Source organism: Telopea speciosissima, chromosome 7, assembly GCF_018873765.1.
Source record: "Telopea speciosissima isolate NSW1024214 ecotype Mountain lineage chromosome 7, Tspe_v1, whole genome shotgun sequence".
Classification (NCBI taxonomy): Eukaryota; Viridiplantae; Streptophyta; class Magnoliopsida; order Proteales; family Proteaceae; genus Telopea; species Telopea speciosissima.
Genome location: NC_057922.1, coordinates 60,398,911 through 60,412,535, shown reverse-complemented (window position 1 = coordinate 60,412,535; position 13,625 = coordinate 60,398,911). Strand labels below are relative to the sequence as shown.

At 37.7% G+C, this 13,625-nt stretch overlaps 1 protein-coding gene across 2 annotated transcripts in view; it reads left to right on the top strand.

The window, feature by feature from the left end:
- Positions 1–11,772: 11,772 nt before the first annotated feature.
- LOC122667213 (CDP-diacylglycerol--inositol 3-phosphatidyltransferase 1-like) overlaps positions 11,773–13,625 on the top strand; it is a 38,914-nt gene continuing 37,061 nt past the window's right edge. Inside the window, exons 1-2 of one of the 2 annotated variants that reach the window (XM_043863457.1) lie at positions 11,773–11,858; positions 13,219–13,345. In XM_043863457.1, coding sequence (XP_043719392.1) covers positions 13,285–13,345 — 61 coding nt within the window. In that variant the 5' untranslated portion in view covers positions 11,773–11,858; positions 13,219–13,284. Of the gene's footprint in view, positions 11,863–13,218; positions 13,346–13,625 lie in introns of both variants that reach the window. The other variant, XM_043863456.1, reaches the window with a different exon arrangement.

Below are 13,625 nucleotides of genomic sequence, written 5' to 3'. Positions count from 1 at the left end.
AAAGTAGGGAGTTTGTGGTGAACATGGAAGTTTCACTAAACTAAATGTAGTTAGTCTAGCCACATTAGGAATGGACAGGTAGGTTACCTGGACAAGTCTATTTGTGCTTAGTTGATGTGATCAATAGTAAATCCACACCGTTGATTAAATCAGTGGATGGTCAGTAACCATCTATTCACCTTAAAGAGGCTTTTTGATTCATGAAGGACCACACTAGTGTTTTCCAGCTTCATGTGCAACCAAATTACATGTGGGATTTTTTTTTTAATTTTGATACTGTAGAAATTTAAATTCAATTTATGGTTTCTAGGGTCGGAGTGGGTTCAGAATTGATCTCATTGGGACATTGAAATACTCCCATGTGCTGTGCTTAGATTAATCGGTGGTGAAGAAGGGATGTTGGAGAATGACTGCAACGTGTTCGATGAAAGTACTGAGAAGTAAGAAAGATTCAAACCTTCCATTTGTAGGGAAGAAAATGTTAGACTGATATGCTGGGAACTCCTGTCAGCTCAGCCTAAACAAACAACTCTTTAATGGGATGTGGAAGCCCTCCAGATCCTCTATTGCCGACTTGCTCGGCAGGACCGTGCTGTCTAGACACAGAAAGGTGCGTAATGACTACCTTACCCCCATTCGGGTAAGGCGTTCGGGTAGGGGTAAGGCGGTCATTGCATACCTCATCATGTCTAGGCAGCACGGTCCTGCCGGGTAGCTCGGCAGTAGAAGATCCAAATTGTGATTAAAGATAAGTAAGTGGACTGTCCTCTCAATGCTTTGGCAGATTTTAGCCTTTTGACTCAGTTGTTAGTTTTTTTCAAAAAAAAAAAAAGACACTTGTAAGCCTGGCATGGTTGTTATCCGTGTGAATTTACTTCTTATAATAGAAAGGAGAAAGTTTCTTTTCAGCCACGGTCAAGAAAATCAAAGACCATCATTATCTCTCTCTCCCTATTGTACGAAATCCTTCTCTATCCTCTAGAGTTATATTTGATCGTATTGAAAACATGGAATCTCTTCATCGTAGAAGAATACACTCATCCCTAATAGAAATATTCTTCAGAAGAATAATGTTCAAATCCTTAGGATTAAGAAGGAAATGTTTAACTTCGAAATTGTAGTTTCAAAACTAAAATGGCTAAAAAAATTGCTATAGAAAAAAAAATAATGTTGATTTTGTTCTCAAGAATAAAATTTCCTTTAGAACCGCATGTGAGAAGTGGTATTCAAAGAATATTATAGATGACTTAAAATCCACTTAAAGCTTTATTTGTTTCAATGTAAAATTGGTGGTTAAAACATGGATTTTTTTTTTTTAAATTTGTAGGCGAAAGTCCCTACCCCCAGCATGACCACCGTTTTGCAGAGAGGCTGTTTCTAGAGACTCATACCCGTGACCACTTAGTCACAATAGAGCAACCTAACCGTTGCACCAAGGTCCACCCTCTTACAGGTAAAGCTGAAGTTCTCATACTTAAATGTCAAGTTTCAGCCTAAATAAAATTAGTTGCAAATAAAACACTGAAAATCTAGGGAATATTAACAGGGTGCACACCAATACTTGGATTATTGAGAAGGTGTATGCCAATATATGGAAGTCTATAGTTGACTTTGAATATGAAATCCGATATATGTCCATTCTTCACCATTCACTAGATATTAAATAGTTGGAATGACCACATCAATCTCCATGTGATACAACTAGATGTGCACTTCATAAATTACATGATACTAGACTACTGGTTTAGAAAAAATTTTCCAAAATTAATAATAAAAAATGTATATTTTTTTTATGAAAAAACTTCCCCACAATGCTAGCTAACAATTTTCTCCTCACACGAGTTATTTTATTATTTTTTCTCTCATCTACTAAATAAATGGGTCTCATGTGCATGATTCTTTTTTTAGGACACATGCAGAATCTTCCTCACACTGGCAGTGTGGAAAACTCTCTCCCATTTTTATTTATGTACTTGTTTTAAAATAAGAAGGAAAAAAAAAAAAAAAAACAACAGATAAAATTATAAAATTAAGTCAATTATTTCATGCTAAAAGACTGACATACAAAGAATGTTAGAAGATTCAATTCAAAACCTTAAGGTATTAAGTGGAGGTAGCTCCTCAAAGATTTGAACAAATAGATGTAAAACTATCTATAACTCCCAAAATCTCATCATAGATGATGAAGTGAAAATTATCCCCTAATCTAAGTTACTTCAAGACATTTTACTTAGAACAAATAGAACTTCGTAAGGGCCTATATCTTGTACTCCAATCCAAACTTCTCTCTCACAATGTTAAAAAATCTCATATTTCGATCTCGTTTTAGTTAAATCGAAACTAATGAAATTTCAATCGAAAAAGTTGTGTTTTTTTTATCGTGAGTTTTGCTTGACCATTACGGAGGCAAATGGCCAAAATACTTGAAATTTTGACGAAACAATGTATTTTATCTACAATATAGATATGACCAAATTAACGAAATTTCGATCAAAATTATGCTATTATTGGGTTTTGCCTACTAACGAAATTTCACCAAAAATTTGGCCAAATTTTGAATTATGCTCTCTCATATTTTAAATAGGCAAAGAACAAGGAGGGAGACAGGGTAGGAATGATAAATGGCGTGGATAGTGGTGGTGGTAGTGAGAGGAGGAGGAGGGGAAAGGGGGAAGTGGGGCGGCCCACGTCTAAATCAAATTGGTGAGGTAAGCACATGGAGACATGCTCTACACAATCACTGCAAGCACGCAGTGATGAGTGATGGCAATGCGTGACTTGGGTTGCACTGCTTTGCTCATTATTATTGTGTGTTCCTAATCACTAAGAGTCTAAGACCACATTACTTGATAATGGATAAGCTTGGTTCCCATTGGCCCACCCATTCATCATTAATTATCTTGTTCGACTGACAAAATGAAGGCTTAGCTTTTTGGAATCTTGCACGGGTAGAAACATGTGTTGAAGGATAAAATCCATCTCAAAAAAATTTGGATAAATAATCATGATCTATATGTTCTTTTGAATATCTGAGGAGATATGTGTATTCCATGGAATCTCCTCCCCTCCTATCTTGAACTTGTCGAACTAACTTCCAACTTTTCAAATGTAAATATAAGACATTAAAAGAATCTTTTGTTCAGAACCCTATGCTCTTTAGCCCTCTTTACTATTACTAATAGAACCTCTATCCCCCCTTTTTTGTATGATGTACAGGCTTTCTGTTCTCTTTGAGTAATAAATATTTTCCTTTCCATCAAAACAAAAAAAATTTTGCTTGGTCCTTCTCTTTTTCTAACGCTTGTATTCTCTTGCTTGGGTTCTCACTATTACTATGGTTTTGTTTGGAACCAATGAAATTCACATTTCGAATCTTGAGTCTACCTATATACTATATAGTATTAGGTTTTTGGTCTCCAAGGTTATTTTGAACAAGTGTAATATCTTCAGTATAGACAAAATGTAACCTTTTCCTCCTCCTGGTCATGAGTCATGTAGACTCGGCCAATTTAAAAAATGACAAGACCTGGTTGTATATTTTGTCCGAATCACCTGAAATTCGATTTTTTAACTCGAGTCACACGAAACTCGATGAGTCCGGTCATAGTTTTAACATTGTCGAACCAAACTCAAATCCCCAAATTCCTTTCCTCTGTTCTCTAGTGTGAACAGAAACAGGGAGAAAGGAGGATCGAAATGCTCTACTTCGGTTTCTTCTCTGTAATTTATACTCAAGCTTTTCTTGGATGCACAAATTTGAAATGCCATATGATTTCTATTTCTGTTGGAATCGAAAAACAATGGAATGTTGATTATCTAGTAGTTTAAGTTAAAAGAGCCAAAGTTTGTGGGTAGATTTGCAGTTTTCAAAAAGAGAACTAAAGAGGAGAATAAAAGAGAATCATTTTCATAATCTGTTTCAATGCATAAAAAACTGGGAGGTAGAGAATATGGAATTTGTTAGGACATGGATGCTATTCAGTGGCGTCCCAATAGAATGCTCTTGATGGCATAGCAGCTTCCAATTTTCTTATAAAGCACTGTTGGTTGAAGATGCTCCACCTAACCATTGCATCAAGGCTCACCTGATGGATTTATGTGTCCATCAAATTTGGTTTGGTCCGATTTACTTTGTATTGAATCATTTATATATTTTGATATAATATTATCACATGCGATATAAATTTTTTGAGCATTATGTATCCGTAAGTTTTACTTAAAATGGTAGTCATGACTAGGGTTTGGGCTGGGCGCCCTTATCATATGGTCGTCGCATTGAGTATGCCTAGACATATTGATGTTGGGGTACAAATACAAGTGCACATTATGATTTGCATTGGCGAAGAATCTACTTTGTCGATTCCCTCATGTATTACTGTCAGATGTAGGATGTGATAGACATGAGTCACCGAGACCCTGTACCTGAGACGACCTTGTCATTGCAAAATGTGACCACATTCTTTGGATCATCAATGACTAAGATTCAAGAGAGTCAAAGCCGATGTTTTGAGAATGCGTGAACATTTCGTGAGTGAAGGAGTTGCTCAACATGATCACCACTGTCCGATTAGGGAACATCAAGATAGAGATTGTCTGTGGATGGTCAGATCGGAATTTGGATCCAATATTGTTTTAGAAATGGTTTTTGTGAAACCTAGTTTACATAAAATGATAGATTATATGTAGCTTTAATTAAAAATATTTTATCGTGTTTTGCAGGCCCAACCACGTACATAGATGCTCTCGTATGGATATGTTCTATGGAATGGGGTTTGACAGTACATATGTACATGTCTTAGATTCTATAATGATGATGTTGATTAGTGGTGGATTGGTACATAATAATTTATTATTATGTGAGAGTATAACTGGAATTTGCTAATTAATTAATTATTTATTTAATTTAATGGATGTGGTGCTAATTATATTTATCCATTAAAAATAAAATAAATAATTAATTTACTATTTCCTATTAGATTCTGCTTCTTCACCAATTAGAAGTCCATTAGGTTTAAACAAGTTCAAGTCAAAGAGGAGAGAGAGAAACAGACTCTCACTGGATTTTTCAAAATAGGGTTTTAGAAACCCTCATTATAAAAACACACAAAAAACGTGGAGGGGGGTACCACGTTTCAGCCTTGGGCAATTTTGGGTGCTGCCCCTTCTCTCCTACAATTTTGGCTCTCTCTCTTGATCTCTTGGTCTGTTCTCTCTCCTTCTTCTTGCTCTCTAGCTTTTGAGAGATAGGATTTTGGAAACCCAGATTTGTGCTTGAAGATCTGAAGAGATTCTTGGATTGGCTTGAGGAACCTTGGCTACACCATTGGAGGTTCAAGTTTGTTTACTTGGTATGTTCATTGGAGGAAAAATCACTGTCTATTGGAGGAACAACACTTGAGGCTCAAAAGGTTAACAATTCCTATTGATTCCTTAAGGTTTCAATTATATGATAAACATGGGATATGAAAGAAACCCGAATCGATTTCTTTTCGCTGCATATTTGGGTATGGGATAGATCCCTCTTTCCATGAGATAGAAAAAAGATGAATTCTCTCTCTTATGGATCCCATAATTTTATGGGACAAGAAAAAGAGGGGTTCTATAGTTGTTTTTACACCCAACCCTAATTGGGTCACAGTAGGGTTTTCATGGGCCACCATGGGAAACCCTAAATTTAAAAAAGGGCACCCATGGACGACCATGGGATAACCCAATTTTCCAATTCTTGTAAACCCAAGATAACCCATGGTGTTAATGCATGGTATTGGATCAGGTATCAGTCTCTTGCAAAACCAATATGATATCGCTACGGTATTGACAAGGATCGATCGTATTTGACAAAATTGCCCCTGATTTTCCTTTAAAAGAGGATATTGAACTGTTTTACCCCTTGTCTATACCATGTCACCGATACGATATCGGCACAATATTGGAATTGACCGCAACCAAAACTGTTACATATCACCCAGATACAAGCGATGTGATACCGATACCTCAAACCATGGTGATACCATTACGTATCACAAACGATGCGATAATACCTCAGACCATGTTAAACAACCTCGTCAAAGCTTTCAAATTAAACTATTAAGGATTTGTATGTAAAATTTTAAAGCGGTTAGGACATGATTTAAAGATTCCTATCTTAATTACCTAAATTTTTCAATAATGGTCTTAATTACCTATTTGAACTCAATCATGTTTTATGGATTTCTCCTCTATAAAAAAATAGGGTTTTTAATAAATGCACCCTTGAAAATGTCCATTTGTCCAAATGCCCCCTTATAACTTTTTTAATTACAAACTCCTCTTACTTTTAAAATAAGATAGCACTTTGGTCCCTGTCCTTAATTTGAGACGTTAGATATTAGTTTCAGGAAATATAATAACTAAAATGCCCTTCTAATAAAAATCCACCAAAATTAAAGAATAAAATAACCAAATTGCCCGCATCTTCCCTAAATGGTTTAGGGTTTGAAACTAAAAATCAAACCCTAAACCATTTGGCGAAGTTGAACCCTAAAATCAAACTTCCAAAATTGACGTTGCAGTAAAGAAAGTTTCCCATGAATCAAGACAAAAATTCATAAAAATTTTTGTTTGAAAAAAAAATTAGGTTAAATTATAGATCACCCCCTAGATTTTGAAAAAACTTAAATCACCCCCTGGTTTAGACTCCAAAATGTCAAATTAATCCCTGATGTTAGTTTTATGTTGTTAAGTGATGATGTCATTCAATTAAATAAATTTAAATTCTTAAACTACCCTGGACCAGTGTTGATTTACGATTTTACCCTTATAACCAAAAATCCCAAATTTGATCTTCTTCCTCACACCTGCAACTCAATCTCACCGGAGAGAAGAAAGGCATGAACTGACTTGTTACGATCAAAGCCCACGAACTTGGGACCCTAACACTATCTCTGTTGTGGATGGGTGCAGAAGAAAACGGTTTTTTGCTCTTTAGTATTCTACCGAGAATTTTGGTGGTGGATGCCAAAAAGCTGGACATTCAAAGGTTTGACAGATCTCAGAAGTGGGTTTCATTCCAGGAGATTTGTGTGACTTTTATTCGACGAGATCAGAGTGCATTTCTTATGATTTTTTTTTTCACGGATTTTGAGCTTTTCCCAAGCTTTTTCTTTTATTTATTTCTTCTCTCATTTGTCTGTTCTTTCTTTCCCCCATTCGTAGTCTCGTGAGATGTTCTGGTGCCATTTTTGCAAAAAACAGAGCAATCCTTGCAGTACAAGCTAGTTCTACAATGGACATTTGAGTTGTGTCGGATTGGTACAAGGTCGTGTGACCTCTCTCTCTCTCCAGCGACATTTTCCCTTCTTCTTCCCTGTTACCTGTGATGCTGTTGGATTGAGTACAAACTGCTAGAACTCGAAATCTACAGAAACAGTGCAACCTGAGACGATATCTCTACTTCAGTCTTTACTGTTCTGCTTCTCGATCTCTCAATTTTGCACATTTGTTTTCCTTATTTGGCAAGGGTTAGTGGATGTAGTAGTTCACTAGGAGTTGGAGAATCAAGGTGTTGGATGCAGTTAAGAAAAGTATAATTAAATCCTTCCAGTAATGGCGATTAGATGCTTTTAAAGTTTTCCACTCTAAAAACCCAGTCCTCCATTGATGAGGGCATTGAGTAGCCAACACTAGGTTCGGGTTGAGATTGAGTCCTTTGATGGGGTTGATTTTTCTGAGTCATTAACGAGGGCAAGATTCGAGGAACTAAACATGGATTTGTTCAAAAAGACAGTGGATCTAGTGAAAAGGCCTTTGAAGATGCAGGGTTGAAGAAGATGGACATCCAAGAAATTGTGCTTGTTGAGGGAATACCTGGATTCCCAAAGTCCAATAGCTTTTGAAGGATTTTTGTTTTATGGGAATCCGCCATGGCCCATGGAAATCCAGGCAACGAACTTGAAAAACCTAATTTCCACCAAAAACAGGTCAAGAACAAATCTGCAATAAAAATCTCGTCATTCCGAGATTTAAACCCAAGACAGACTTCTTCTCCGATGTTTGGCTCGAAAATCTCCATCTCTGGCAGCTTCTCTGGTTTCTCCTTGCGCTCACAGCGGCAACATCTCCATCTCCATTCCGTTTGGACAAACTGAGGTTGGTGAGGTTGGCAAGGTTGTTGTTGCCCAAGCACCACCACCACCACCTCCGCTGCCACCTCGGAGAGTTAAAAGAGAGAGATAGTGGATGGAGAGGGTAGTATTGTAAATTTATTTTAATGTTTTAATAAAATGGTAAAATAATCTTTTCACACCAATAACTAACAGTAGACTAACACCGTTACTGTAGAAAGGTTGATTTGAAATTTTTAAAAAACCAAGGGGTGATCTATAATTTACCCAAAAAATTATGAAAACAATCCACCGTATTCAATACAAATTAATTAAGAACCCTAAACGAATTTGGTGCGGGAGAAGCATAGAGTTGATTAACGCTGAACTTCAAAAGGAAATTTCATCTTGAAACTTGAAAGCAATAATAGGACTTGGAGTCAAAATTACCTTCATCCTTGTTACGGCTGATGCTAGAGAACCGGCAAAGGTATTCAAGTTGTCACAGATACCCTGATTTACAACTCCAATCAGACCACCATCGAACGAGCAGGTGTGTGTTTCTTTAGTTCCCATTTCAGATCTGTATCTTACACCTAATTGGGTTTCCCACACACCTCAAGTGGAAACAAACATTTAAACACCCAAAACAGTGGTAGGCCTCATTGAGCCCCATCTTAAACCCACATACTAGAACTGCAATTCCAGCCCAAAGGAGTTGACGTTAATCCCCAACATTAAAATGTGGGTGGGTGTGTTCTGGGAACCATATCAATCGATTACATAGAGCAGACCCAAACAACACAGAAAGGGCAAGCATGCAAGATAAAAATTACGAATTTTTGTCTTGATTCATGAGAAATTTTCTTCATTATAATTTCAATTTTGGAGATTTGATTTTAGGGTTCTATCTTCCCTTACCATTTGGGGAAGATGAAGACAATTTGGTCATTTTATTCTTTAATTTTAATGAGTTTTTATCAAAATGGCATTTTGATCATTATATTCCCTGAAACTAACATCTAGCATCCCAAATTAACGGCAGGAACCAAAGTGCTACCTTGTTTTGAAAGTAAAGGGAAATTTATAATTAAAAAAATTGTAGGAGGCATTTGAACAAATAGGCATTTTCAGGGGGCATTTATAAAAAACCCAAAAATAAAAAACGTTTTATGGATTCCTAGGGAGAGAGGAAAAAGAAAAAAAAAGAAAAGGGAAACGGATTTAAAGTCTCCCTAAAAGGGTGGTGTGTTTGTTAATTACTTTCTTGGAACCCAAGAAAAGGAGTGAGAAGGGTAAGATCATCAGTCTCCTTGCTCCATTGATTTTAGGGTTTTTTTTTTTTTTTTTTTTTTTTTTTTCCCTTTTGCAAAATATAGCCAATTTTTCCCAATTCAATGTTGTTGGCAGGAGAGGATCCGGACTCTACTAAATCTCTTTATTGGAATTTTTATTTGCTGTTGTGCACTGCAGCGTTGCTGTGCCATCGTGCGGCGCAGCAACGCTGTAGTGCACAACAGCGAATAAAGGAAGAAACCCCCTCACCATCCTTGTTATTGTTTTGTGGAGTTTGAAAATGCTCGAAATGCTGAAGATGCAATTAAGGGTTGGAATGGATATAGTTTTGATGGTCATTGATTTAGGGTTGAGCTTGCCCATGGTGGAATACAAATTTTTATCGTATGCGGTTCCCTGACCGGTACAGTTCCTAGTGCCTCTCACAAGAGGAGGGTGGACCCCACCTGGGCAGAGTGTTTGGTCAGGTGCCCGGGTGGGTCTCACCCCCCTCTTGTGAGAGGCACTAGGGAACTACACCAGTCAGAGAACCGTAGATGATAACGATTCGATGGAATACTTATTTTTGGTTATACATAGTTCATGTGTGCATCCTAATGAATTTTGGATATTTCAGTGCTTTAATTTAAAAAAAATAAAAGAAGTTTAGTCGCAATCCATGCCACATACACAGCCTTGGGACGAATTTCGATCATGAACATCCTTCTTTAATTTGGGATGAATCTTGGAGAGAGAGAGAGAGAAGAGAGAATTCTTGGACGATTTCTACAACTGACCCTTTCTTAATTTGAGTTTTATTAATTTTAGTATTTCTTAGTTGTCAAGAGTCTAGCTTAGATTAGGATTTATTTTGATATTTATTTTTCTTTTATTTTATGATGTAATTTCTGATTTAATCGTTGTCGTAGGATAGATTTCAATTAGGGCTCTACACTCGACCAACCATATCACCCGAAAAAGGTATTTGGGCCATATATTACTCTTTTCAAGGAGTTTTTGGACGTGGTTTGCGGCATTGTGCTCATGACGAGGCGATCTATCAATCTGTATATGTAATCTCAGGCAAAAATCTCATAATGCATCTCAAAATCTCAAAAACTCCTCATATATGCTTATAATTTGTGCGATTGCACAAAAAACTACAATATCTTCATCATCTAGCATTGAAACAATGCGTTTCCAGTTGCGTTGGAAGGACGACTTGATGCTCTACATTTTTTATGCAGATTACTCCGCCAATTCTGCCATTTAACCCTCAAAAAATGCCGATGAACCTGTTGCTAGTGCATGATCCTATGAAACCATCATTTTTAGAGGCATCTAACCTTCACCTGAAGTTGCTAAAGGCTACTAAAAATTGTGTAAGCCTGAAATGAAGTGTTCCATTCTGTCACATAGGCCTATATTTGACAAAATGATCAGAATACCCTTGTATATGCCCGAATGCCTTAATTTATTGTCTGTCTTCCCAAACACCTCCAAGACATCTGTAAGGACATATATACATTGAAATGAGCCATTTTGGACTGCCTCCTACTATTGGATATGCCCACATGCCTTTGAAACACTGCTCAACTACCATGTGTCTATGTTGCACTGCTAAGCCATACACTTGCCATTCTAGCTTTGGCAATTGTCCAATCTACACTGCCACATTTGTACTGTCCATCTCAACTTGTGAACACTACCATGTCACATTCATGTCATATTGTACACTGTACATGCACTGTCATCCTTATAAATTACAGAAGTGCCACTAGATGACTCCCAATCCCTATAACAACTTTGGACTGCGATTGTACACTGCTCTGCCGACTATAATGCATTAAGATGCATTGTATTGACAACAATGACAACCAACACATAGATACCGCCATATGCACTGTGTGTTAACAATTCTTGCACCTTAATCAAAATAATAAAATTGTTTATAAATATTAACATAAAATTATTAAGGCCAAAAGACTTGTACGCCTGTGCGTGGACGAATTCGCACATCATTGGCACATAAATGGGAATTGTTATTGTCTACGGTTCCCTGATCGATGCGGTTCCCTAATGCCTCTCACAAGAGGGGAGTGGGACCCACCCAAGGCACCTGATCGAACACTCTGCCCGAGTGGGGTCCACCATCCTCTTGTGAGAGGCACTAGGCAACCGCATCGGTCAGCGAACCGCATATGATAAAAATTCCATAAATGGTGGGCGCCATAGCGAAATAATTTGATATGATTCTTGCACCTTAAGTATTTAAAATAATAATAAAATCGTTTATGAATATTTTACGTAAAAGTTATCAATGAGCACGTGTTCAGTGTTCCCAAATCAAGGGTAAAAATGTAACTTCATACAACTTACAAGAAACATAGCAACACCAAAGCCGAAGGGAGTAATCGAGAGAGAGCCCTAACTCTTGACACCGAGCAACATAACAGAGGAATCGGCCGGATTTACGAGGACTCGACCGGATTTCTGCATCTAGCAGGTACGTTTCTTCCTCTCTTTCTCTCGTTCGCTCGCCCGCCCTCTTTCTTCTCGTCTCATTTCTGTTCGTGTCTATTGATCTCCTAATCGCTCCACCTTCCCATTCCTTCTGAAATCCTTCTCCGACCTCCAATAGCTCGACCAAACAAATTGTGGTTTCATCTCTTTCTTATTCAACCTCAGTTCAGGTAAAGCAACTCCAAATCATCCCCCTCCCCGCAAAAGTTGAAATCTGATTTCATCTGGTTTCAGAGATCAATCTTTAGCTTTTTTTTTTTTTGGGGCCCTGGATTTGGTTAAAAATGGAGTGGGGTTTCAATTTATGCAGAAATTTTTTTTTTTTGGGGGGGGGGGGTTGGGGGTGGTTGGTTTGAGACGACGGAATCATTTCTATGACAAGTTTTGTGCATAGAACCATTTTCGACTAATAAAAGGTAGTATTGGGGAGCGGAAAGGATTTCTTTCAGATTAGGAAGAGTGACAAAGTTCCAATACCATATAGTCAGGATTGAAACCGGTAGACCTGTTTCGTTTTCTAGGGTGGAGTCGGATTCAGCTAGAGTCTCAAAGTATTTATCATAGAAAACTCATTTTGCTTGTTAAGTTCCATTTTCTAGTGTTGGAACATTATCTGAAATATGGAAGAGAACTTACCCGTGCTATTTAGGCTCTCTTCCAGGACCAGGATTCCAGTCCCTTTGCATTCTGTCACTCCAGAAGATAAGTAAGCAGGTACATTCCTTCATTGGTACAAGTGTATATAGTCTTGGGCCTAAATCACATTGTCCATCTGTCTGCCATCATTCATCTTTTGGCATCTTCACATTATCTTCATAAACTTGAGGGCTTAATGACTTCCATCTTAATAGACCTGAAGCCTAGTGAGAACAACCTTGAGGAATTTTTTTTTGGTCTATACTACTCAAGGGCCCACAGGCCAACTACAAGCTAAGGGGAAGGCTAAGACAAGCCCACAATCTACAACTAGGGGGGGGAGGGGAGAGAGGGGTGCCTTTTTGGCACAATATGCAATCCTGGAGAGTCGATCCATTGACCTCCTTGGGGGGCATGCACTCAACTTGCAATGCCTCCAACCAACCGAGCTAGCGGTTGTTTACAAAACAACCCTGAGGATGGAGGCAGTCAGTTCTGATACAGTCTTTAATTCATTCATAAACTCCATATTATTATTCTGCCCACCAAAAATGGTAAAAATGTGGCACTGAAATTGGCCTTTTTCTGATACAAGCCAAGCCTCCAAGTCCTATAAAATGCCATGGTTTCACCTTCCTGTTGTTTGTGACAATTGTGTTTCAGGAGTTTTTTTTAATATACATATTTTTTTGTCAATATACATGCAGGGGAGGAATGATGGCGGACACGTGAAGAAGTTGATGCATTATTTGCAACTTAAATTTCCGCAATGGCTAGAACTTCGAATCAGAGAACGTTGCCTGTGTACCTTTACATCCCCAATATCCTTGGTAGGCTTATTACTGGTGTATGTTGGCATAAATGGTGTTATTGCCTAACCCTTACCTTCTTCTGATGTAGTTCGAAAAATGTATTAAATTTGAAACAAATAAGATTTGCCTGCTCAATGTAACAAATATTCCCATCTTCGGTGAGGGCTTAATGTGAAATGATGCCAATAGCAGTACCAATAGCCGATGAACCTCCTTTTTATATTGCTCATTTATTGCGATTATCATATGAACAAGTTTAATATGATTAAGTGGGCGAGCCTTGGCGCAACGATTACAA